The sequence below is a fragment of the Heterocephalus glaber genome, unplaced genomic scaffold (genome assembly GCF_053883595.1).
Source record: "Heterocephalus glaber isolate CG9 unplaced genomic scaffold, H.glaber_assembly_v1.0 deba00001444, whole genome shotgun sequence".
Taxonomy (NCBI): Eukaryota; Metazoa; Chordata; class Mammalia; order Rodentia; family Bathyergidae; genus Heterocephalus; species Heterocephalus glaber.
Genome location: NW_028258297.1, coordinates 5,555,638 through 5,578,674, shown reverse-complemented (window position 1 = coordinate 5,578,674; position 23,037 = coordinate 5,555,638). Strand labels below are relative to the sequence as shown.

General features: G+C 48.2%; 1 protein-coding gene across 1 annotated transcript in view; it reads right to left on the bottom strand.

Annotated features, from left to right (window-relative positions):
• Efcab6 (EF-hand calcium binding domain 6) overlaps window positions 1–23,037 on the bottom strand; it is a 237,435-nt gene that overhangs the window by 60,954 nt on the left and 153,444 nt on the right. The window contains 5 exon segments of the mRNA XM_087213738.1: window positions 5,639–5,696; window positions 5,699–5,756; window positions 11,590–11,694; window positions 17,780–18,004; window positions 22,523–22,656. Of these exon segments, the coding sequence (XP_087069864.1) occupies window positions 5,639–5,696; window positions 5,699–5,756; window positions 11,590–11,694; window positions 17,780–18,004; window positions 22,523–22,656 (580 nt within the window).

Genomic DNA, 23,037 nt, shown 5'->3' with positions numbered 1-23,037 from the left:
GCCCAGCAATGGGAACTTTCATGGGCTCTCCTCATATTTCCATATTTACACCGTGAGACCCTGATATTTTTATATGAATGTGGATATAACACAACTACTCTATCAAGACAGGTGTGTACACCGGGCATTGTGTACCTGTTCACTTCCGGTCGGGGCTGCCTGGGTGGCTGGTCACACCCCTCCCTATGCCAACCTTGCCCACCTTGTTGCTATCTGCTGGGGGCTTCTCCTTGGTGCGCTTCTAGAACACACTTTCTGCATCACTCTCCTCCGAAGCTTCTTTTAGATCATAGTGAGCGTGGTGCCACCTTTCATCCCTGGGACCCTAGAATTCAGCACAGGGCCAGCACTTAGTTTAAAAAAATCATTGCTTCATGGCTGAAGGAATGACAGAGAACACCTTCACGTGGCAATTTTCCTGCAGCGATCTCTTCAAAGCCAAGCAGAGGGCTGCTCCTGACAGCTCAGGCTCACAGTCCTTGGTCACCTTTGTCCCTTTAACCTGCTGTGAGCTGCGCTCACCTGACCTCCACCTGGTTCCCATTTTTAGCCCCTGTGTTGCTGGTGGGGCCTTGGCCAGACCTACCAATGAGCTGTGGGCAGAAGCGGGCACACCCTCGTAAGCTGGTGTATCCCTCCAGCTCTGCAGTCCCCACCTGCTGGGTGATGTACCCCACTGGGATGATAAGGCCACCCTCTGGCAGCTGGCCAGGTCCCCAAATCACTGCTTGGAAAGGAACTGTTCACAAAAGCCACTAGATCTGCACCAGAATAAGACATAAAATACTGATGTGCTGAACCACTGAGATTTGGGGGTTAATTTATTAATTGACTTCTACAGCATAAACTAGACCCTCTAGACTAATCCAAACCTCTGAAATGGTGCACTTCACAGGTGCTTAATAAATGTGGAGTGAATAATGGATGGTGCCATTATTTCCTTGTCTGTATTTTTGCCATTTTTTTTAACGTGCATCTTTTCACAGGAACGGAACATCATCTTCCCTGCCCCTGCTGCCCAGCACTGTGGTCTTCCTCTTCTGACCCCTTGGATGGACAGAGGGCATCGTTGGCCCTGGGTGCTCCCAACTCCCCTGGGCTCTGCTACTCAGAAAGATTGGGGTGTGGGGATCCCCACACACTGCCCTGGGGAGGATGTCGGCTCCTTCCTGTTGTTAGGGCAACTGGAGGAGCTTCCGGTGCCTTGACAACCTGTCCTGGACACGCAGCTCCCCTCGGCAGCACTAACTGCACGCACTCAGCCATGAGGGCAACAAACCAGGAAGGAGGGGTAGGTGAGGACTGAGATGGATGTCACCTTGACCTGGAGAAAAAGGAAGATAAATACGCTATCAAGATCTCGCCATTGGTCCTCTCTGCCGAGTGGATCTGGGAGGTGTGTTGTTGACCCTTCCTTCATGTTGTTCTGGATTTTCTGTGCCGTCTAGTAGGAGTGTGCATTCACATTGCAGTCGGCACACTTTTCCAAATCTGTATTTTTGTTTTGCTCCTGACTTTTATGCTTAGAGACCAGGCACTCTGCAGACCTGGGGGTGCTGGTGTGCAGGACTGTCCCATTGGATGCATGGCTAGGCCCCATGCCCCATGAAGGGCAGTGCTCTGGGGTGGGGTGCAGAGCCCACTCCCCTGAGCTGCCTAGGGCTTTCCTGTTCCCCACATGCACTCCAGGATACCCTAGGAGTACCTTCCTCCTCCTTGCGCTGGCTCTTCCTCGCCAGCCCTCACTGTCCCCAGGGGATCTTTCTGGACTGCACCTGCCTAGGTTGCTTTCCTGCTACATCCCTGGCCTCAGGACAGCGTCCCCAGGGCATCCTGGCCTTCATGCTAGGGCTCGGCAGCTGTGCTGGGCCATGCCCCCTCTTGCCTGCCAGTTCCCTGCTGTCCACTTCTGCCCACTCAGGTCTCCAGGTAGCAGCTATTCTGGAATGTGAAACTCTCCTTTCCTGGTGGCTCTCACCCTGTGCTTGTTGTTCTGCAGGTCCTCTGTGCCACCAGTTGCCGGCTCCAGGGAGGACTGCTTGGTGGGAAGAAGATCGAGCCATGTCATTTCCAGGGACACCTCCAGCACAGAGCTGAATTCCAACTGCATCAGAGGCTCCTGTCTGGGCCTGAATGTGGGCTCCAGGCCTGGGCAGGGAGGCCGCTTTCTAATCTCTCAGAGATAACCTGCTGCCCTGGGAGCCCTGGCACCAGGAGGGGAGCAGTTCTAGGACCTCTGGGCAGCACCTCCCCATCTGCTGGTCTGTGGCCACAAGCTGCAGCCTCCTGGTCCCTGATTTCCAGCCCCGGGTCCTCATTTCCTGGGTGACATCTGCTTCTTGTTCTCTGCTGGACACAGAGAACTATGTCCCTGGGCTTCCCTTGGCCTCGAAGACCCATCCTTCCTCCTCCTTGGGGGTAATTCACGCGAGGCAGAGACCACAGCGTGTCCCCATCTCTGTCCCTTTTTCCTCCTGGACACACATGCAGACTGCTTCTCCCAACCGTCCCTGAAGGTGGCCAAGGCCAACAGAATGGGGACAGTGCAATGGCCATGTTTCCAGGCCCGGCTCCCTTCAAATTGGCCACGTGGTCCTCTGTGCCCTCTCCTCTTCTCTGTGGAGACTCAAAAGATGATGGGATGGCTGCTCCTGAACCATGCTGTGGGTAAGGCACTACTACCCTCCCCCACATGAGGCCTCAAGGTAATCTCAGGGGGAGTCCCCTGGCCAGCTGCTCTGGCTACTGCACAGCTCCAATTACTCAGTTTAAAACTCCCCTTAGGGGGCCAGGGATTTAGCTCAGTGGTTCTACCGCCTGCCTTGCAAATGCAAGGTCCTGAGTTCGATCCCTGGAACCAAAAAAAAAAAAGTCTCCTTAATCTGGGAGGCTGGAGGATCACAAGTTTGAGCCCAGCCCAGGCAACTTAGCAATTTTGCAAGACCCTGTCTCAAAATGAAATCTAAAAGAGACTGGGCATGTAGCTCAGTTCAAAGAGCCTGGGTTCACGCCTCAGAACTGCCAAAACAAAACAAAACAAAATGAAAACCGAAAAACAGTTTCAGTTTTACAAGATGAACAGAGAGGTACAGTGGGGATGGCCATACAATATTATGAACACATTTAATACCACCGAACTGCATGCTTAAAAATGGTTATGATGGTAAATTTTATGTGTATTTTAGCACAAGAAAAAAATTGGGGAACAAATCCTAAGTCAATACAAATTTGATTTGATGTCTGAAATGTAGATACAGCATAAACGATTTTTTGAAGTAGTTTGTCTAATGGAATAAAAATCACAGTAACAAGTGTTACAATTTGCAAACTTGCTGTGCATTGCTTTAGTGAGCTAAGAGAGACCCAACAACAAGGTCACAGGCAGGGCAAGGAAGGTGTAGGGGTGCTGATCGGAAAAGGTAAGTTGGGGAGTGGCTTGAGGGGTCCCCTGAGTGAGGGGAGGGAGTGGGAATTTTGCACTGAGAATTGGACTTGTCTACAGCTCCTAATTGTATGGGATTCGTCCTTGCTCTTATATCTCTCCACTTCTTAACAAATCGATTTTGCCACATGAAAATAAAAGGCAACTTAGTTCAAAAAGCCTCACTTAGCAGTCACTCATCCCTGAGGCCTTGATCAGGCACCAATGGGACTCTGCACTTGATCTCCAAGTGTTCCTCTTCTTCAGGCCACATGGGATATTAAGGAGATGGGCCCTTGGCTTCTCTGCCTAACCACCAAGAACCACACTGCTGGGCGTTTAGATCCCGTTTTGTGGCAGGACTAAATGAGGAGAGGGCTGGCATTTCCCCCCATGTCACCTGGGCCATCCTCACGCGTCCCCAGGTGGCGGGGAGGATGAGTTCTGTTTGGCAGATGAGAACTGCAAGGCCCAGAGAAGCCAGGAACATGAGGGGGCCACATGGCTGGAAAGGGCACAGGAGCCACACCTGGGCGTCTGTCTGCTGTGCTGTTGCTCTCACCCGCTCAGTGTCCACGACGGAAGGTCAACCAATCAAGGGCAGAAAAATTCTGACCACAAGCAGATTTCAACACAGAGTGAGAATCTGTGCATTTCATAATACTGTTCATTCGTGTGTAAGATCTCAGCTAAATGCAATGGCAAGTGTGGACCTCCACTGAAAATGGGAACACTTCAGGAAGGGGCATGGTTGTGCATGTTTACTCTCCAAGGGAGCCCAACAGGGGACACTAGATTCCCAGCGCTGGTCCCTGCTCAGGAGCCTGGTTTCTCCCAAGGGCCTGGATTTATCTCCAGCAGTTTCCTGCTTCACTTCCCATCACAGCCACACCAGAAGTTCATGGCTCCCCAGTGCCCAGCTAATAACAGCTGAAAACAATGACTCTGGGGAGAGGACTGGCCTGACCTTCCTTTCTACCCTGAGAATCCACCACCCACTGCCCATAGGTCAGGCGGTCACCGCTCACCATCTCCATCCTGGTCCCCACGATGGTGTGTCAACATGCCTGGTGCCATGATCCTTCCAGGACCCCTGGCGACCCTCTAGGGCCCTAGTACTCCTGCTTTCAATTTCTGCCACCTGACTTGTGCTGCGCTGTGGCGTTTATGGGCAGTGCTGTGCTCTGGGAATCCCTGGCTCCCTGGGCCCTGACAGTCCCTTGAGCACAGGGACCATCTCTTAATCTCCCCAGCTGAACAGCTCTGCCTGATGTAGCTGCAATTACCTATCCAATATGCTGAGGAAGGAAAGGCACAGGGAGTCTAAATTGGCCCTGCGTTGGAACTGATCTTTTAAAAAATAAGGATTTTGTGAGAACTTCAAGTGGTTTTTCTAAATTAGACACAAAACAACCCACCTAATTCTAAACCTGGCCACTCTGAACAGATGAGAAGCTGAAGGATGACAGGTGCTGCGCTCTGAGCTGGCTCTTGAGTGGACGCCAGGGTGGATGTGCTGTCCTGAAGGAGCCCAAGGGGCAACGAGGATGCAATGAAGGAGGAAGCAATCAGAGATGGGCCTGGCGCTTAGAACTCAAGACATCTACACAGGGAATATCACAACTGGGGGCCCGATTCAAAAGCAGCTACATCTAAAACACGTTCTGAAAAATGGCATCTACATTAGATTCTATTTTCAGTCTAAGGGGCCTTTGGGAAACAACTCCAAGTTGCCAAAAGTTTGGTTATTTTCTTCCAACAAGTTTCTTATCTATAAAACCATTGTGCAAGTTTGATTTCCATCTGTAGGTGATGGGGAAACCACCATTTCCTTTACCCATCGCTCATCTGTGTGCTGAGCCAGTGGTATTAGAGGGAAGTCTTCGGAGAGTGACTTATTTCTTTAAAACAGTGAGTATGTGAGCCTGCACGCCTGTGCTCTGGGATACACAAAACTCTCAAGTCTAGTATCACTGGAGAGGGGTTACCACAGCTCTCTACATTTCTGGAGCCTAGCCTGCCCATCACAGCTGCTTTTGATGGGGAAGGAGGAATAGGCATCCAGGTTCCAAGACCCAGGACCCAGGACTGACACCAACCCAAGAAAACCTTTCCCAGCTCCTTGAAGAGGTGGTGAAAGATTTGCATGGAATTTGCCAGAACAATCACCCCAAGGTCATCAGAACAGATCTGGACCATCCTGTAGACTCCACTTACCTTTGCCAAAGCTTCTGGAATTCTCTTGGTGTGAGGGGAATGTCAAAGCCATACAGATGTTCTTTATATCCCGTTGTCGAAGGATGCCATTGCCCTCGGTATCCGTTTCTATAAAATTCTGCAATGTCAAAATGGCATTTAGTAGCATATAAAGTGTGCTTACTAGTCAGTGTCTAAAATGATCTAAGGGGGTTCTCTTCCTCCTTTACCCTCAGTTCCAGGTGTCCTCATCGATCCTGTAGGGAAGATGATGAACACCTCAGGGACAAGCGTCATGTGTTGAAGGAAATTATTAAGGGGTAAAAGCACGGTCTCTGGGGCTTGCCCTGGAATCTACTCACTATTGGAAACGAGGGTGAACCAGACACTGAGAAATGAGATTGAGGGTTCCTGCCCCCACAGTGCGTGGTTTCGGTCCCCTGGCTGTGAGAGATGATGTGGGGCACATCAGGTGCCAGCTGGAGTGACAGGATGATGCGGCACCATATCAGTGTCCCCCAGAGGCACAACAGTACCTGGTGACTTGGTAGGGATTTAGGAGGACCACAGATTGGAACAGCAGCCAACATCATGGTACCCAGCTAATGATTTCCAAGGGACAGCTCTTTAATCTCCTGGTGGCAACACAATGGGGTAGCCAGAATGGGCACAAGGTCCTCTTCAAACCTTATGCCACTGGTGAAAGAACCCCGCCCCCCCAGCGACCATCATTATTCCCAGGGGGCAGGGCTGTATTCATAGGAACACAAAGGATCACAAATAAGTTGCATATGAGGCAAATTTAACAAGAAAGCCCGGATTCTATATGAACAGGTAGAATTGATCACCTTTTTATATATCAGTTATAGGAAAAGAAAAATTAAAGACAGTACTAAAATGGAAAGTCCTGAGAATAAATCTATACATGATACATAAGACCTCTATATAGAAAAGTCTTAACCCTTCTCAGTAAGTTTTTTAAAAATGGAATTTGGCAAACTGATTCAAAACCCCTTGGTAAATGAGGTGGAAGGAGTTGCCTACAGCTAATTATGATATATCAGTAAGTTATAGCAACTGCAAAGATGAGGTACAGGTGCCAGGGAACACAGGTTGACCAGTGAGACGGAAGGAGGCATCTGGAGACACTGTGGGCCCTGGTGGTGATGCAGCAGGTCAGCCGGGGAAGGAGGGCCTGTGGCGAAAGGCGAGGCTGCCAGGGTATCCACAGGGAAGAGAGGAGTTGGCCCCATCCTCCCAACACATAAACATCCAGTCCAGATCCCCAGACCTGCACAGGAAAGAGGAAACTCCTAAGCTCCTAGGAGAGACTGTGAGAGAAGATCTTCATGACCTCAGGGCAGGACACGATTTCTCAAACAAGCCCTCCAGGGAAATGCTGATAAATTTGACTGCATTAAAGAAAGATCTTGTAGGTATCACAAGACTCCAGATAAAAACACCAGAAAGAGAAATCAAACTGAGAGGAGATATTTGCATCAATATCACTTACAAAAGAGTGGTAACCAGGGCTGGATTGTAGCTCAGTGGCAGAGTTATTTATTGCCTAGCTTGTGACAGGACCTGGGCTGGACACTCAGCACTGCAATAAAAAGAAAGTAATACCCAGGAACAGTAAAATTCCTATTGGTCAATTAGAAAACAACAACTCCGTTTGAACACTGTGAAAAGTCTCAAGTAAGCACTAGACAACAAAGAAAACCTGACAAATGAATAAACAAATGAAAAGATGCTTGATTTCATTAATAACCAATAAAATGTTAATTAAACACAATAAGATACTATTGTAAATCCACTAGCATGGAAAAATTAAGTCTGAGAGTACCAAGTGCTACAACGGCAGGGCTGAGTGGTGACTGAGGCCTTACACAAAGCCAAAAATATCAACTGTCTGGTCCCCTCCAGAAGTGTGCTGCTTGACTCATGGTCTATGATAAGGACACTGTTCTTTAACTTTATTCAGATGGCAGTTACATGGTGACCACTTTAAATTTATTTGAACTATGCATATGCACTTTAAATACTCCCCAGTAGAGTCATATTTTTAAAAATTAGGATTTAAATATTCATTCTAAAGCATTTCAAAGTCCCTTTAAGAACATGTAGCAAATGTGGCATGTAAAAATATTGGAAGCCACCACTCTGTCCCCAAAACTTGTAAAAATCTGAACAAATTGAAAAATCAATAATAGTTCTTACATCCAAAGGGAAGTCAGGTCACAGAGCAAACCACTTCTGCCAAGTTGGAGAGAACAGACAGGTGAATTCAGAGAATCACAACTTACTGGAGCAGCAGCCTTGAGCAAAATCCTCCACAGGAACCATGAAGACAGAAACAGAAGATCACTCCTAATTTGTTCCATGAGGCCAGCATTGCTCTAATACCAAAACACTATGAGGAAACTACAGACCAGTAACTCTCATGAATGTAGCTGTGAAAATCTTCAGCAAAATACCAGCAAACGAAATCCAACAATATATAACAAGAATTACACACCTTGACCAAGTGGGGCTTGACCCAGTTATACAAGGATGGTTCGATATTTGAAACATTCATTAAAGCAATCCATCACATCAACTGAAAAAAGAAGAAAAACCACATGATAATATCAAAGGTGAAGAAAAAGCACTTAACAAAATCCAATGCCCATTTATGATAACTCTTAGTAAACTAAGAGTAGAAGGGAACTTCTTATTAACTTGATAAAAATGTAGCTATAAAAACCTATAGCTAACATCATACCTAGGGATGAGATACCAGAAGCTCTCCCATTAAGATCAGGAGTGAGCATAGGACATTCCCTCTCACCACTGTCTTTCCACATTTTATGGGAAATCTTAGCTAATGCAGTAACACAACTAGTGGAAATTAAAAGTATACAGAATGGAAAAGAAGAAATAAAACTGTCTTTTTTCACAGATGATATGATTGTCTACATAGAAAATATTAAAGAATTGAAAATGCAAACAAACAAACAAAGACTCTCCTAGAACTAAAAAGCAATAGTGCCAGAGTTGCAAGATATAAGATTAAGGTACAAAAGTCTGTCACTTTCCTGTATGCCAGCGATGAACAAATGGAATTTGAGATTAAAACACAACATCATTTACATTAGAACTGCCCAAGATGACAGACATACTTAGGTATATGTTTAACACAACATATACAAGATCTGTATAAGGAAAATCACAGAAGAGAAAGGAATAAAATGAAGCGATGCTCCTTGTTGATAGATGGGAAGGTTCAATATCATCAAGATATCAGTTCTTCGCAACTTGATCTATGGATTATTTAATACAACTCTGATTAACACCCCAGCAAGTTACGTTGTGGATATTGACAGATTGATTCTAAAGTTTATTTGGAGAGGCAAAAGGCCCAGAGGAGCCAAAGCGTACTGAAGCAGAAGAGAAAAGCTGGAGGTCCAGCATGGCTCAACTTCACGGTGTGCTGTGAGGCTACAGCAATCACAACAGTACAGTTGGGAAAAGAACAGAACAATAGGTCAGTAGAACAGAATAGACAGCTGGGAGCCAGGCCCACATGTGTAAAGGGGACCCTTGACTTACAAGCTCAGTTCATTCCTGAGGGCTGGTTAACTCAAGTTGGTCTATTGAAGGCTCAGGCTCCTCTCCACAGCCTTCAAAGTCTCTCTCCTGTACACAGGCAGATCTCAGTGTCCTTAGAGAGACACTGGCCCAGGATTGCTCAGTGAACCCCCACACAGGAAAGGATGTTGTCACGTTCCCTCCAGAACTCTTTAAGGGTTAAATCTATATCGAGACCATCTGGAAGCACAAGCGGCCAGGATTTGGTCATTACTCAAGACTTGGATCATAAGTTAGAACTAAAATTCTGGTCATAACCCAAGTTGTTTGTATGTCAGGCCAGTTGTAACTTGAAGGCCCACTGTATAATCAATGGCTTTTTGACAAAGTGGCAAAGGCAATACAATGGAGAAAGAAGTCTTTTCAATAAACAGTGCTGGAGCAAGTAGTCATCCACTGAAACAAAACAAAACAAAACAACAACAAAAAACTAGACACAGACCTTACATACTTCATTAAAAATTAACTCCAAGTGGATCTCAGATCTGAGTATAAAATACACAATTATAAAAGGCCTAAAAGATAACATAGGAGAAAATCTAGGTGACCTATATTATCTTTTAGGCATTTTATAAAGAACTTTAAAAACTTAATAATAAAAAAATAATTTAAAAATGGGTCAAGATCTTAACAGGCAAATAAGCATATGAAAAGATGTCCTGAAACATATGTCATTGTAGAAATGCAATTTAAAACAACAACAAGACACCACCACACACCTAGGTGAATGGCACATACCCAGAACATGGTCAATACCAAGTGCTGGCAAGGACATAGGCGACAGCAACCCAGAACCAATGGCAGAGATGAAGTGCCCCAGGCACTTGTCACTCTCCAACAGCCTGCTTATTAGGTCTGCTTTTGTACAGCAGGCCTCATTGCTTATTATCTGCATTGCTACTTAGTAACTGTCCCTCCACTGGTCTGCAAGTTTCACGAGGCCTGTGTCAGATGGCCCTTTGTGACCCCTGGGTCCTGGTGCATGCCTGGTGCATGTGCTGAACAAATCAAAGCAGGAAAGGACAAAGCTGGGGGTGGGTGGAGTTGGTCTTCAGACTCCCTGGGGTCCACAAGGAGGCTCGGAAGATGAGGCTATGGCTAGTCTGGTCTGTGTTAGTGGGTGGACTGCAGAGAGAGGAGGGAGGAGAAGGGGAAGAGTGGTGGCAGAGCATGTTTACTGCCCTGGGAGGAAAGGATGGCTGGCCACAGAGGGTTTTTCTTGGTTTGTTTTTGTTTGTATTGGGGCTGGAGACCAGAGCCTCACAGTGAGCTATACCCCCAATCCTTTGTACTTTTAAAATTTTGAGACAAGTTCTCACTAAGTTGCTCAGGCTGGGCTTGAACTTGTGATCCTCCTGCCTCAGCCTCCCAGATTGCTAAGATTGCAGACGTGTACCATTGCACTTGGCTAGGGGATTCTTCTTTACCAGATTGGCCCTGAGTGACAGAGGTCATAGAGAAGCTGGCACAGAGGACAGGGACAGTGCCCTAGCTGGACCTGCTCTCTTCCCAGCGAGTGGGCACCAAGGTTTCTATCCCAGACCCTGCCCATACTCCTAGCCTGCAGGGTAGCCATGCAAGGCTAGCCCTGGCTCAGTGGGCCATGCAGAGATTTGGGCTGTGATTGACTGGCTTAGGCCAGCACTGGAGGGGACTTAGCGGACAGAACTACATAATGGGCACAGGCCAAGGAAGAGCAAATGGAAAGACAGTGACCCAGTGAAACCCAGCAGAGACATTCTTCGCAATGTGCAAATACTTCCATCATGCAGTTGTAAAACTTGCTACAGGATGTTACTGTATCCTTGTGCACTGTGAAATAGTGACTCCGTATCCTTGGTGTCAGGACGGACCCTGACGTCTATTACCCTGTAGCTAGAGCTGTCATGTTGTCAGAGTTCCTGTCCACAGCTCAGAACCACAGCCATAACTCATGTGATTGCACATGAAGGGCGTCTGCTTGGTAAATGTGCTTCCTATCATTTTGGCAAGAGAGGAGGAAACTGCTCTTTAAAATGCAAATTTATAATCATGCCAAATTACATATGACAGCTTCTCATATTTTTCAATTAAATTTGTAATTCTCATCTGGCCTGGACTATGACCAGGACTTTCTCTAGGTAACTCCTAGAATAACTCACCTTTCTGAACATCAGTTGACCTTGAACGTGAGGATTTAGTTTGGAAAAGTCTTTTGAGAACACAAGGAGTCAGTGAATGGGGTGTACAAAGTTGTTCCACAGCCATCTCCATGGCTAGATTTAAACAGCTTGATCTTCCCGGCGGTCTTGAAACACTGGAATACATTTTCTTTGCTTTTAAGGAAATCATCATTTTCTTACCTTGGACAAGTCCGCCCATCTGTTTTTTGCTTTGATAACAAGATACTGATGAGCCTGTTCACAGGCTAGTTCTGAATCCGCGACTTTCTGTTTGGGTCTTAAAAGAGAAAAAAATTAATAAGTAACTGTGTTTAAATTTAATGGGCTCGTGAATCTCCCAAAGGGTTCCCTTACCCCCTGTTTGTTTCAAAGATACCATTAAAGTCTGTTATGTCACATCTGGTCTAACTTAGTTCTTAAAATACAGTCTTATTTCCCAGCTGTATGGTAGGGAAGTCTTAAATTTTGTAAGGCCCTGTTTATTTTCAGATAAATGCTATTCAACTTTTTTTTTTTTTTTTGCAACACACAAGACAAACAAGGGCTCATTTATTCTTGGGGGGGATAATACAACATTAAGGATCTTAGGTTTAAAACAACTGTAAACTTTTTTGAATTTGCAAGATGGAGAGAAAATGCAGTCTAAACAGTTGAGGGATAATTGGAGAGCACAGCTTACAGATTTCTGGGTCTCAGCTAATTTTCAAAGTTTAGGATTGTAGGATTTAAAGAGAATCAAAGTTCTGCTATGTTTACTCACACCGTGACTGCTCCTTAACAGAACACCTTCCTCTCTTGGCCCCGGGTACAAGAACAGTGAAACCTGGCCAAAGGAACTGGGGTGCCCTGGGTCTTCCCTTTCGCTCAAGCAAATCAGGCTGGGGATGCAACTCTGTACAGGGCATGGTGACCCCACAGTGGGGATGTGGCAGGTGCCTGCCTCAGTTGCTAGATGGAGTGAGTGTATTCCCTCTGCCTGGCTCCCATCCACCCCCTTCTGATGTCCCTGGCTGCTACCTGGATGCTTCACCCACACATCTGAGTCACCAGCCCCTGACCTCACCTGCCCCTCTGCGCCATTGCTCCAACTGCCTCCCAGACTCCACAGAACCATGGAACTTCCAGGGTGGAAGAGGGGTCTCACCTCTGCCACCCCTGCCCTATCACCACCTCAGCACCAAGGTTGTGGGAAGCTGATGGGATTGTGTCTCATCTCTGGCACTTTTACTTAAAAGAATTTTAAGGGTCAGGATGTGTATCACCTGCCTTCACTTTTAGACTCTCCCTAAATCCTCCCTGAACTCAGAGGACTCGCTGGGACTGCCCCACAGCTATCACAGACCCCTGAGGGGCATGAGCCCCCGAATGATCTCCATCTTCCCCAACCCAAGCAGAGTAGATGGGAGCCTCCACCCTTACAGGGGACTTAGGACAAACACACTGAAAAATAAGTGAATCGGATGACTTCAGATACGGAGGCTCTCCAAGAATGATGGGGGAAGGGGCATTAGCAGGAGGCCAGGGAGCTGCTCTCTGAAATGTGTATGAGGAGGTGGCAGCTGCTATGTGAGGAGCTTGAGGGGCACCCAAGCCATGCAAGAGTCCTGAGGTGAAGTTCTACTCCCAGGTGAGATGCAGTGGACCCCTCTGCCCTTCCTCTCCCTCTTATTACCACCGAAGCTCTGCATAGAATACAAAATGTACCTCTATGAGGACACTAAAATCTAAATGATAGGAGGCTGGTGGACAGGAAATCAAAACTCAAAGAATGACAGTCATGGGATGTGTGGGCTTTTCCTTCCCTTATTCCCTTTCCAGCTTAGGGCTAAGGCCAGTTCTAACTCTAGAAGTGTGCAGAGAGGATCTGGACACACACACACATGCACACGCACACACATATACACACAAGAATGGACTCCAGGAAGAAAAGCTATCATAAAAAAACCAAACAGTAACAAATGCTGATGAGAATGAAGGGGGAAAGGAACCTTTTACACTGTTGGTGGGAATGTAAACTGATAGAACCACTATGGAAATTAGTATGGAGATTCCTCAAAAAACTAAAACCAGAAATTCCATTCCACCCAGATACTCCCCACCTAGGTATCTTCCTGGAAGAGTTAAAGTCATCAAATAACAGTGATACATGCATATCCCTGATAGCCAAATCTTGGAAGCAGCCTATATGTCCACCAACAGATGAATGGATAAAGCAAGTGTGGTATTTATACAGAGTGGAGTACTACTCTCCCATAAAGAGAGATGAAGTTGAGTCATTTGTGGGAAAATGGATGCACCCTGAGACCATAATGTTAAATGAAATAAATCAGACACACAAGCTTAAATATTGCATGATTTCTCTTACACGAGAAACCCAAAATATAAATAAATTAAAGAGCAAAACAAAAGATAATAGGAAATGGGAAGATAGATCTTTGGCAAAAGGAAAAGGAATCAAGAGGTGGAGGGGAATGATGGGAGAGTGGGAAGTGAAGGAGATGTAAACAAGAAGTCAGACATGTGATGTCCACGCACCAACACCCCACGGTGAATGCAATCGCGATGTACTGCAAACAAGCACTAGTAAAGGTAAAAATAAAAATTTTAAAAGATATTTCTGAGATAATAGAAATGTTTAAAAATTAGATTGTAACAATGATTGTACAACTTTTAAAATTTACTAGAAATCACTTAAAATGAGCAAATTTTATGGTATATAAATTATACTTCAATAAAACTATTACAACTTTTCATTATAGTCCTACCAAACACCAATTTAAATGTTCTTTCCCCTTCTTTGATAGGAGATAAAAAATATTTCTCCAGTGCGATGGAGGAGAAAGAATGGATTCAAAAAATCTGAGTTTCCAATTTAAGAAATAAAAATGAAGAGAAAACTAAAAGAAAAAGCAGAAAGATGGAAATCATAAAGACCAGAAATCAATAAAATAGAAAAATAGAAGAAAATCAATGAAACAAGAAACTAGTTCTCTGAAAAGATCAATAAAATTGATAAATCTTGGCTAAGGTGATCAGGAAAGAAGGGGGGAATATACCATCTACCAATTTTTTTTTAAATGAAAGGGCTATTGTTAAACACCCTACAGATATTAAAGGAATAATAAGGAAGTTACATGAACAATTTTATTCTCATTCATTTGACAACTTTTGTGAAATGGGCCAATATCTTAAAAGACACAAATTAATGAAAATTCACTCAAGAAGAAATAGAAACCCTGAATGACTCTATGACTACCAAATTAACCAGCTTAGTTACAGATCTGCCTATGAAGGACACTCCAAATCTTGATGATGTCCTTGGTGAATTCAATCAAATATTTAAGGAAGGAATAATAAGCATTCTACGTAATCCATAAAGTATGCAAGGAAGGTTACCCAGTTTATTTTATGAGGCCAGCTGCACCATGATACCAAAATCAGAATTGGTATTCCTGACCTTTCTTCTTTCTTAGTGGTCTTCCAAAGAATAAAACTGTTTTCCTTATTTTCTTTATATAAACAGCTTCTGTCTTGTGATTACCATATGGGTCCTTTGAACGCCCTTCCATACCTATTGTATATTACAGGGTCTTAGTGATGTTGATTCTCATTCCGCTTATGTGCATTTCGTTACACAGAAAACATTTCATTTCTCGTCAAGTGTTCCCAACTATGCAAAGAAAAAGAGAAGGTAAGAAGAAGAAAACAAACACTGACGGCCTCGCCAGCAGGAAGAGAGAATACGGAGGTGAGCCAGCACTCACTACTGGCACAGGACCCTTTGCCATTCCTGTCACAGTACCAGGATCTCTTTCAAGAAAACTGCAACTCCATCCTCATAGTTTTAGAGTAGATTGCACTGCAAATTGTCAAAAATTTGGAATTCCCCCATCGTGCCCAGACAGCTGAGGGATGAAAGTGAGGCTGAAGGGGCTTTCGGGACTGTTAGATGACCTGGAGGGCGAACACAGAGGATGAGAGAACGGCTCCCCAGACTGCAGGGAGGATGCAGCTCTGATTGCACCAGCCAAGCTCTTGGTCAGCGAATGAGGCATTTCTAAGGACGAAAGTGGAAATCTGTTCTTGTCTTTCAGTCATTCAACAGGAAGGAACTGATTATGCAATGTTTTGTGTGAAGAATCTGCATCATCTAGTTTTGTGAGAAGGACCTGACAGTATCTTACAACTTTTAAGACACTTATGCATCAAAATGTACTTGGTGTGGGCTATGAGGGGACACGTGTGGGTGGTGGGGGTCTGTTAAGGGGACGGGAAGGGACCAGGGCTGTAGAAATGAAGCAAGTCATTGGGCCTGTCATTCTGATTGGCATTTAGTACCTAAAACCAAAAATACCTTGCAATTTTGAGGCAAACAAGATAGCGCCCTCTCTTCAACAAAGTCACAAAACCCAAAGATTTCAAAGCGTTGCATTTGGATGGTGTAGGTGGTAGGTGGACACCCAGAGGGCAGGAAGGCATCTAGGAAGGTAGGCTGGTGGGCTAGAGGGGTGGAGATGGTTGGGGCTGGGCAGGGGAGCAGGGTAGGCTCTCCGGGCAGAGGAGGCGACTCTTCCTGACAGGCACCCTGGGCTTCCTTCTCTGCCACCTCCTCTCCACTGGACTGGGTCCTTAGGAGCCTGGGGCCTCCGTCTGCAGGGCTGGTGGAGCAAAGGACACCATGGCACGTGGAGCTCACCCTCCTGTCTGGGGCTGCTGAACGAATGACCCTGCTAGAGCCCATCATGACTCCCTCACCCCATGGCACTCAAACTTCCACAGCCGGCCAGTAAAGAACACACAGGGAGTTCATAGCCGTTCGTCCTGCCCTGGGCCTCTGTGCCCCAGGGAGCCTCTGACCGCACCCACATTTGCACCCTGTCCTGGGACAGCTTCCAGCCCAGCACAGACCCTGCCTGAGCATCTGCCGGATGGATGAACAGAGCCAAGTAACCCAGCTGAGTCCCTGCAAGGGGAAGGTGGTGCTTTGAGGTTGAACATTTCGGAGGATTTTTGTTGTTGTTCTGTTTTAAAGTTCAGCAATCAAATCCCATCTGAAAGCTCCTCAGAACCCGAGCAATGGGATGCAAGTGTGCGACTCACGTGTCATGTGACCACTTCCCACAGGAAGAGACTACAGTTGTTTTCTCGCTTTTTTTCACCCTTGGAACCTAAAATGAAACCTATGAGTGCAAAAGAAAAATCAAAAAGTGCAAGGTCTGAGGGCTTTGTGTAGCCTCACCAAATTTCACACAGTCTGGCACAGTGGCCGTGGCTTCTGGGGGCTCCATGTGGCCGGGTAGAAGGGAGGTCTCACCTGGAGCACCCAGGCTGTGGGCATCTCAAGGTCAAAAGGGCAAGCGGAGGTCACCACTGTGTGGGCCCCCTGGGTTGGAAACACACCTTGTGTTAATGTAGTGGGTGGCGTTTTGAAAATATTAACTTACAATAGTTTGTCAAGGAGGGGAGACTCCACCCCCCCAGGCCAGCACTGGGCTGTGGCCCTGAGGTGGCCCCCAACCTGCAGGGAGTGCACATGCTTGCGCAGAAAAGGCCGAAGAGCAGTGAGTGCAGAGCCCAGCTGGGTGCTAAGGCTCCTGTTGGGCAGTGTGAGGCTGTGCCATCGGGCAGGGCTCTGGGGGTAGCACTGCCCCGAAGGGCTAGAGGGCAGTGGGGACAGACAACACCTCTGTTCCTGCCGACTGCTCCAAGACAGTCTGGGGTCCCCAGATTCACATCTGTGGCCTAGCTGAGCATCTGCAGGGGGGAGGAGGCAGGGAGGGTCGTTTTTAGGGGGTGGGGATGGTGGTCATGTGTTCCGTCCACAAGGAGGCACTGGAACCAAGCTCCCCCTGCAGTGGTCCCTTGGAGGAGCCGAGCCTTAAGCAGAGCTCAGAGAGGCCTCAGAAACTGCATTCTTAAAGGGCTGAGCCAAAAACATATACAGCTCTCTGGGAGGCTGAGGCAGGAGGATCGCAAGTTCCAGCCCAGCCTGGCAACGTAGTGCCTTAGTGAGACTGTCTTTCAAAAAAAAGAAAAAATTGAATTTAAAAAGGGCTAGGAATGTAGCTCAGTGAGGAGACCCTGGGCTCAATCCCTAGTATTGAAAACAAGAAAGCATATAGAGCTGACATCAGATTAACAGACAGAAAGATGAGTGTGCACAGGCAGGCGGGACACCCCGTGACAGATAAGACAGTGCTTTGGGTGGGGAGCCAGGGATGTGCTTTTCTGGTTTGCTTTACCTTGAATGCATAGGCCGATGTGGATTTTCTTAGACCCAGAGAAACAGAAAAGAACGGCTTTAACCCTTCGGATGTTCCAGCAGTGTGCGTAGAAGATGCTGATTCCCACTGTCTCCTTATCTAATGAGTCTTTGGGGTGCCTCGTCCATTTGGGGGGACCTCTTCTCACACAGATTTTGAAATTCCTGGAAGTTTAAAGTGACACTAAGTCTCAAGCCAAGAAGGCCAAGGAAGTGCTCAAACTCCTCGTCTTTCAGGTTGAAGAGTAGCCGCTGTAGCAATCTGTGAAGATCGCGCATGTTGATTATGCCATCCCTGTCAGTGTCTATTTTAAAGAAGGCAGAGTAGGGGTCCTAGAAACAAAATGCACACGTCAATGCACTTCCCTTCTGCACCTGGGGCCACTAGATACCCTTCCAGCCCCAACTGTCCCATGCTGCTCCTGCGGGCTGGGACTGGAGGAAGGTTAGTGGCCTTTGGCGAGTCCGCAGCTCCCCTGGTCTCCTGGCCCTGTTCTGCTTGGGACACGGGGACAGAGGAGCTTTCCTTTCCCTTCAGCCCAGCTTGTGACACTTGTACCCCCTGCATGCAGAGTAAGGAGAGGGTGCTAGAGCTTTCTAATGCATTTCAGCATCTTGCTCTCCCCGTTGTCAGTGGCTTTCATAATGTGTGGCTACCGCCGTCTACAGGCAAATAGATTGTTTCCCACCAAGCGGCCACTGGAAGGCCAGGACACCTCTACTCTGTCCATGGTGCTGCCCAGAGGGAGGGCACAGGGATTTCACCCTTACAGATGAGGAAACAGACTCGGGGTCAGGGGGCTCTGGATTGATTGAGGGTGCAAATCAGTTGTACTGCTCACCAGCCACAATAAAGTTCTTGTAACTTCCTCTTCTGCTTGCTGGAAGCAGTGACATGAAAAACGCTGCCCGGCCCCTTTTTGTGAGTGCTCTACAATGCTGCCGGTCCTGATTTCTGTTGCCCAAACTCTCAAGAGAGTGAGAGGCTGTCTGGCCTGACGCCTGTTTCCTGTTCATGTTGCTCCCAGGTCTCTGGCTTGAACAGTGATGGATGTGCTCCTTCGGGCACCTGCCTCTGCCCCAACCCAGGAGGCACCTGGCCAGTCTGGGGCTCTGCCTTTGTCCCCACTGTCGCTACTGTCCCTCCCACTGGGCTTGTTCAGGATGCGAAGCAAGCCCTGCTTTGACTCAAGGCCTGATGGATCATGTGTTTTGGGATGTTGTGAGAAGATTTAGTGGTTTTCACTCTTCTGTTCATTCACTAACCAGTCAGCACTTGGTATGTGCAGTCACTGTGCTAAATACTGTAGACATCAATTAAGAAGATTCTGCCCTTGCCCCTCAGAATTACTGCCACCGGCTGGGAGGCTGTGGCCTTGCCCTCTCCGGGGGCTTCCTAGGGCTTCCGGCCCATCTGCTTGATGATGATCCCCTCTGACCCCCAGCTCCAGGCCCCCTCACCCCCATTTCTCCATCAGATGGGGCATTTCCTCCTAGGGGTCAAACCGAGCCAGGCAAAAGCAAACTCTGCCCCCAGCCCACCCCGCCTGTTCCTCTGCATGCATTCCTGTTTCTGTAGGTGGCAGCTGCTGGGACCACACACCCTGAAGTCCTCCTCACTTCCCCCCACATCCCTCGCCTCCACACACCTCTCCACTCTCCCCTCAGAGTGCATCCGGAATCTTCCCTGCTCCCCAGCTGTACTGGTGATTTTCTGATGTCACTGGGACATCGTACCTGACACCCACAACTTAAAGGAAGAGAGGTTTAACTTGGCTCAGTTTTCAGTGGGCTCAGCCCATGGTTGGCTGGCTCCAGGGCGGGAAGGGCAGAGAGAGGCAAGGTTGTTGGAGGAAAGCTGCTCAGCCTGTGGCAGACAGGAAGCAGAGAAGCAGGGAGGAGCTGGGGACCAGAACACTCCCTTCCGGCTCACTCCCCCAGGACCACCTCCTAGCAGCACAGACAGCCACGAGCTCCTCAGTGATGAATCCACTGATGACTATAGCTCTCCATGATCCAACCACCTTCCAAACGTTGAGGGACATTTTAGATCTCCATCAGACACCAGCACACTGCCTCTTCCCTGGCCAGGGTCCCTGAATCCTCAGGAACCCCTCACAGGCTCCCAGCTGCCATCCTACACTGCCAGCTCCTCATCCTCGTCTTCCTTCACGGTGCCTGTCCCCACTGCCACACTGCAGGCTCACGTGTCCTGGGCCCGCCTTCCCTCTGAGACAGAAGCATTGGACCTGGGCTGCCACTTGCTCCCATCACAGCCCCAGCCCCAGAGCAGGGCTCAGCGATATCTGCGGGAGGAAGCCGCTGGGTATTTCCTGGGCACCTGCTGTGTGCCAAGCACTCTGCTAAGTACAGGCCATGGCGAAGACCAAATGAATCATGGTCCTCACAGTGTGTCGGGGAAGGAAGACTGAAGCAAATGACACCGATTCCATGTGACAAGGACAGCGGGTGTGATGCCAGTGACCTGCAGCCCTCAGGTACACTGGAGTGACAATCTAGGTGCAAGGTGACCTGATGTTCATGACCTGCACAAGTTTATAAAATAATCACCTCCCACATCTCAGCCCTCAGCTTCCTGGAACAGATCCTATTGTATGACACAGGCTCTGCAATCAGACAGATATTATCCCATTTCTGGGCTCTGACACCTACAGAGTGTACAGCTATGCAGAAGCAGCTCCGCGTCTCTAACCTCAGTTTCTCCAACTATAAAATGGGAACGCTCATATCTACTTGATGGGGTAGAGCAGAGGTTGAAGTAGACAAGGCCCTGTGTTCAATGCATCTCATTCACTGCCTGGCGTGTGGTGTGGGATCTCAACAACTACGCAAGATCTCTGCTGTATGGCTGGGATGGTGGCAGCCTCTTGGGGTGTGTGGTGCCTGGGCGGGGCTCCATGTTGTCAAGACTGCCTGGCACAGCCAGATGCCCAGGACAGACAGGAGCGGGAGAAAGGGAGCATGGGAGTCTTGCTCATGGGTGTGGCTTTTAATGGGATGCAGGTGCACATGCCCAGCCCTGCAGAGAAGGGGTCTGGAGGATGGTGCAGGCTCCTTTGCACCTGTGCTTCTAGGTGAAGCCCGGGTCAAGGGTCAGCTCACGGTGCCTCAGAGAATCTGCACGCGGCTCAGTATCAGGGCACATCCCCAGGCCACCATGGGGTCTCTGTCCCTGCTTCCTTGGCATTTTAGCAGCTGCCAGGGTGCGAGGGACCCACACAACCTTGCCGTGGTCTGTACGTCTGATCGAGGGCTGAGATAGAGCCTTTGGCTTCCAACTGGGAAACAACACCAACAATATCAGCAACGATGGCATTTTGACCAGTTCAGAAATTTGCAAACACAAAGAATTGGGCCCAGGGAGCCCGATGCAACCTGCGGCTGGCCTGTCTCATATCAGAACTGGGATAACGGTCTTTGTTTTACCCACTGGATTATAAAAACCTTCCACATGACGGAGTGGGTGTCGATAAACATCTATTGAATCTAATCATTATTTAATTTAATTTCAAATAGAGATCATGCTAGAAAATATAGGATATATGCTCCCTGTAGCCAAGCAATCGTGATAACCAAGATTAGAGGTCAATGGTGCCACTGGTCCGGGGCTGGACTCCCCCTGCCCTACTGTGACAGGCAAGGGTGTATGACGGGAACACAGATGAGGGGCTGGAGGAGCCGGGCTGGGCCAGGGAACATCAGCTCCCTGTCCCTGTCCCACCCTGGCAGGCTTCCTCATTCACGACCCACGAGACCCCTGCCCCTCTCCACTCATGGCTGAGTATTGGGGTGGATCCAATCAGGAGGACTGATCTTTCTCCACAGATGCATTTGGTGACCACATTTTTCCAAAGCAAAAATTAGGATGCACAGTCTGATGACAGCAGAGAATGTCCCACGTCAGGCCATCCTGGACTAGCCCAGCTGGGTGGAGTGGTCACGATCAAAGGTTTATTTAAAACCGGAACAGGGTAACCAAGTGACCCTGCAGCTGGCGACCAGTTCAGGAGGACAGCTTCTACCTTTTGGCTCCTCCATCCTAGGCCCCTGAGGCCTCTCCTCCTCCCTCCTCCTCTGCACTTAACCTCTGATCCTTCTGTCCCCTGACCATCCTTTCCTCCCACCAGGTTTGGGCACCTTCTAGTCCTCCAGGCCCCTGCCCCCTGAGCCCCGCTTTTGGAGCTGATGTTCCTTCCCACTCCAATCCCCCTCTTTACTCAGCACAAGAAGAGTTTACGGCTTTCTGTCCCTGTCTCCGTGCTTGGGTAGCTGCTGTTCGCCATGCGCACAGGAATCCCACTCTCCACCACAGTGAGCCCTGTGTCTTTCCCTAGCTCCATCTGCCACACCGGGCTCGCTTCTCCCACCAAGGACTTGCTTTTCCCTGTCCACCCAGAACATGATGGGAACTTCAGAATCAGTGCAGGAGTCACCTCCTCCAGGAAGTCCACCTTGAGACTTCGGCCCCGGTGTCTTGGATTAGACTGAGCTCTGGACAGGGCTCATGGCTCCCATCTCAAGAATTTAGAACAGACTGAACCAGTGGGATGGAAGGGATGTGTGGGTCCCAGTGTCACTGCACCAGGGTGGCCAGGTCCCTACCCCTCCTTCCTTGACTTCTCCTAGCTGAGTGTCAGATGGTGGCCTCAGGGAATAGAGCCCCCCCCACCACCACCATCTGGGGCAGACACCTCTCTGATCACACTGAGTCTGCCCAAGGAGAGCCGCGTGTCCCCTGGGGCGACTAGGACTCACACTCTTGTGCACTGCTTGCTGCTAAGCAGGAGGGGAGGCCTAGCCAAGCCGAGTGGCAAAACAGTCACACTTTACCTGGAATGACTCCTTCAGTCTCTTGGGGAAAAGTTTCAGGCATTCTTCAGCAGTTATAAAGTGGCCATTCAAGTGACTTTTTGAAGAAACCAGAGTCTGAGGTGGAGTTGCAACCGGGCCATTCGTTTTAGTATCTGAAACAGTGACATAAATCACAAGATGTCCATTAGTGCCACACCTGCCTCTTTATTTCTACTTCAACGCTTTCTTCCCTTCCCAAACCTTGTTAAATACTAACCGTCAGGGGCCCCAGAGACATGAACACAGCATTAACTGTGTTGTGCATGCTTTCTGGTTGCTTTTCCTCCCATGTCTCAGAAATGTTCCTTCTATTACAAGAGGGATTTGTTCCCAGACTATGGGGACAGGATGCGTCTCGTACTGGGTGTCATGGAGTGTGTGCTTGTCTGGTGTCTCTTTTGTTCCCTGAGAGCCAGGGCTGAGTCTTGTTCCTCTCCCAGCTCCTGGAGAGAATTCTACCCTCCTCTTGGTCCCTAGAATCCTGTCCTGAGGAC